Below are 3,703 nucleotides of genomic sequence, written 5' to 3'. Positions count from 1 at the left end.
GAATGCTATAAAATGCATAAAGGTAATTGCCTAAGGCAGTTATGTCTTATTTTTTGCAGTTTTGACTGCCTCGCTTAGCGCGGGTGACTCGCTAAGCAAGCACTCAGTGACGTTTGAATTTTCAAATTTTAATTTCACACACTTAGCGAGATAAACTCGCTTAGCCCAATTCGAGAATTGAAAAACCCGAGATGGATTTGGGCTTAGCGCGAAGACACGCGCTTAGCGAGTTCTATAGCTCTGATTGGTCTGCAACTTTCGCTAAGCGAGACGTGGCCGGTTTAGCGAATTAAATGCCTCGAGATGCAGTAATGGGGTCGCGCTTAGCGAGATGGTCTCACTCAGCGCAATGCCATTCTAGAGAGGGATTTGGGCTTAGCAGGTATGACCCATTGGGCCCAATTAATAAGGGGGTCCAGGCAGAGAGATAATTGCGCTTAGTGCATAGATGCGCTTAGCAAGACTATATGTCGCGCTTAGCAAGCTGGCTCACTTAGTCCAATTCCATTAAATGCAATTCAAGAGAGGTTTTTGGGCTTAGTGCAACTGTCTCGCTTAGCGAGACCCTTTCAGCCAATGGGTAGGGGTTGACGCGCTTAGCGCGAGTGATGACTTACTCGATGTATGAAGGATGATTCGCTTAGCGCATAGCGCGTGCTGAGCGAGTGGATGACTGAAAAAAATTTCTAAGTTATTCCTCATCCACAACTTCAGAGAAGCTTTAATAACCCCATTTATCATACAAAACAGGTTGATGACTTACTCTAGCAATCACAAACAAGTTGAAACCTAACTATATGCAATGATTAAGAAAATAAAGGAAAAAGAGTTGGGTTGCCTCCCAGTAAGTGCTTCTTTAACGTCACTAGCTTGATGCATATTACCTCAAGGGTCTGGAGCAATCTTGGCTCTAGCCATCAGAACCATCTCATTCTCAACTTCATCCACCTTAGCACAAACATTCCAGTCAAGTGAGTGCTTCTCTGCATCAAACAAATCAAATGTGATCTTTTGATCATCTATTCCTATTTGCAGATTACCTTTCCCCATATCCACCATACAATTGGCGGTTAACATGAAGGGACAGCCTAAAATTAGCGGGATTTCAGCATCCTTTTCAATATCCATGATCACGAAGTCTGCACGGAAGGTGAATCGTCGCACCTTAACCAAAACATCTTCAACCACGCCATAAGGCCTTGTGATCAATCCATCTGCCAGCTGCAATGTCATTCTTGTTGGCATAATTTCCAGCTCTCCAATCCTTCTGTACATGGAGAGAGGCATCAAGTTTATGATGGCCCCCAAGTTAATGAGGATTTTCCCAACAGACACTGCACCAATAGAGCAAGGGATTGTAACACTCCCTGGATCCTTGTATTTAGGTGGAAGGACTCTTTGAATAATAGCACTACAGTTTCCCTCCACCACAATGTTATCTTTGTGGATATATTTGCGCTTCTTGGTCAGCAAATCTTTCAGAAACTTGGAGTAAAGTGACATTTGTTGTATGGCTTCTCCAAATTGGATAGTTATCTCCAATTTCTTGAAGATGTCAAGGAAACGAGCAAAGTGTCATTCCTTGTCTTTCTTGGACGGCACCAAAGGATATTGTGCTTCCTTCCCTAAATATGAGATAACCTCCTTCTTCTTTTCTCTGGCCAACTCACTCTTTGTCTTCTTTTCTTTCTCATTCTCTCTCTTTTTTTCATTTTTTTTGCTTCCTCGTCATTTATTTTTTTCTCCCTCACCTGATCTTCTTCTTTTTCTTTTTCTTCTTCTCCTTCGGCTACTTACTCTTGCTCATCACTAGTCCTCTCTTCATCTTCGACCATAGTTACCTTCTTTCTAGTCATGACAACCTTGCATTCTTCTTTGGGATTTTTCTCAGTATTCGCCCCAAAACTTCCAGAAGAATTTTCAACTATCTGCTTAGCTAGCTGTCCTACTTGAATCTCCAGGTTCTTTATGGCAGACTCTGTGCTCTTGTGATTGGACATAGAAACTTGCATGAATTGAGCCAAAGTATCCTCCAGCTTGGTTGTCCTCTCATAAAGGCTAGGCCCTTGATTTTGAGGCCTGTTGGATGGTCCACCTTGGTCTTTGTTGAATTGGTTTCCAAGATGAGACCTCCATTGCCCTTGATTCTGATTAAAATGGGAACCTTGCTGATAACCTAAAAATCCACTTGCATTAAATCCTGGTCGGTGCTGATTTCCCATATAATTCACCTCCTTTGTAGCATCATCAAGGGGTATATAGCAACCAGATTCATGTGCTCCTCCATATATGCCGCAGCCTCCAACTTGCAGAACTGCTGAATGTGAAGGTTGAGTCGCTTGTAATTGGGTTGGCAGCTTACTAAATGTTTCCGTCAATGATTCTAGCTTCTTAGCTAGCAGCTTGTTCTGTGCCAATAGTGCATCTTGTGAAGAAAGCTCTAGCAAGCTTCTCTTTATAGGTACATGAGTCCGATCACGCAAAATAGAATGATCACTAACAGCCATATATTTTAATAAGTTCAATAGCTTCTTCAGGTGTCTTCAATTTAATTTTTCCTCCAACAGAAGCATCCAATAACTGCTTGGATTGTGGCCTTAAACCATCTATAGAAATATTCAGTTGAATCGGCTTGAAGAATCCATGAGTTGGAGTTTTCCGCAACAAGCTACGGAATCTCTCAAGTGCTTCACTCAAGGATTCATCTGGAAATTGATGAAATGAGGAGATAGCTGCCTTGCCTTTAGCTGTCTTGGACTTAAGAAAATACTTCTTCAAAAACTTTTCCACAACCTTTTCCTAAGTCTTCAAACTATTTCCCTTGAACGAATGCAGCCACCTATTGGCTTCTCCAGCCAAGGAGAATGAAACACAAGCTAAGTCTTACTGCATCCTCCGACACACCTGCAATTTTCACTGTGTTGTAGATTTCAATATAAGTAGCCAAGTATGCGTAAGGGTCTTCATTTGGAAATCCATGAAACAAATTTCCTTGAATCAGCTGAATCAAGGAATGAGGATATGTGACGTTGTGAGCCTGAACTTCCAACTGTGCGATACTTGTGAAGAATTGCGGCATGGTCGAGCTAGAATAATCTTTAAGAGTAACCCTCTGTGGTTGATCTTCAGCCATGATATGAGCTTCTGATGCACCTACTTCGGATTCTCTTAACTCTAGGAATGCTGAAGATGATTCAGATGATTGAGTTTCCTCCAAACTTGGTTGTATTGTCCTTTCCTGCAAAAATTTTCTCCTTCTCTCTACATTGTTTCTCCTGCAAGTGGCTTATATTTCCAAATCTAATGGAGCTAAATTACCTGCAGAAGAGTTACCTCGCATACAAAAGGCACAAAACAAAATAGTAGTTAACCAAATCAAGAGAAATTAAATTCTACCTACCTATTCACAAAATCAATAAAAGAATAAAGAATAAATGTCTACAAACTGAACTATACTATCTAAGTGGAAAGAAATTCTCCGGCAACGGCGCCAAAAACTTGTTTCACTCCTCTCCGATGCTAATCGACAAGTGCACCGAGTCGCACAAGTAATATAAAATGGTAAGAGCCGAGTATCGAATCCACAGGAAACTTGTTTCACTCAAAAAATATATGTTCAATAAGCAAACATTTGAACACCATTAAAAACAAAGTAAATGTCAAGGTGGATTTTTGTGCAGAAATCTAGTTAAATACAAACTAA

At 41.0% G+C, this 3,703-nt stretch overlaps 1 protein-coding gene across 1 annotated transcript; it reads right to left on the bottom strand.

The window, feature by feature from the left end:
• Nucleotides 1-885: 885 nt before the first annotated feature.
• LOC114411281 lies at nucleotides 886-1,503 on the bottom strand. The gene has a single exon (XM_028375010.1). The coding sequence runs from the start codon at nucleotides 1,501-1,503 to the stop codon at nucleotides 886-888; it is 618 nt and encodes a 205-aa protein (XP_028230811.1).
• Nucleotides 1,504-3,703: the final 2,200 nt, after the last annotated feature.

The sequence above is a fragment of the Glycine soja genome, chromosome 5 (assembly GCF_004193775.1).
Source record: "Glycine soja cultivar W05 chromosome 5, ASM419377v2, whole genome shotgun sequence".
NCBI classification, from domain to species: domain Eukaryota; kingdom Viridiplantae; phylum Streptophyta; class Magnoliopsida; order Fabales; family Fabaceae; genus Glycine; species Glycine soja.
Note: the sequence above shows the minus strand (reverse complement) of the source record. Positions and strands in the feature narration are given on the sequence as shown.

Bases quoted from the DNA above. Each gene is read 5' to 3' on its own strand.
- LOC114411281 (XM_028375010.1), bottom strand. From the start codon at position 1,503: ATGTCACTTTACTCCAAGTTTCTGAAAGATTTGCTGACCAAGAAGCGC.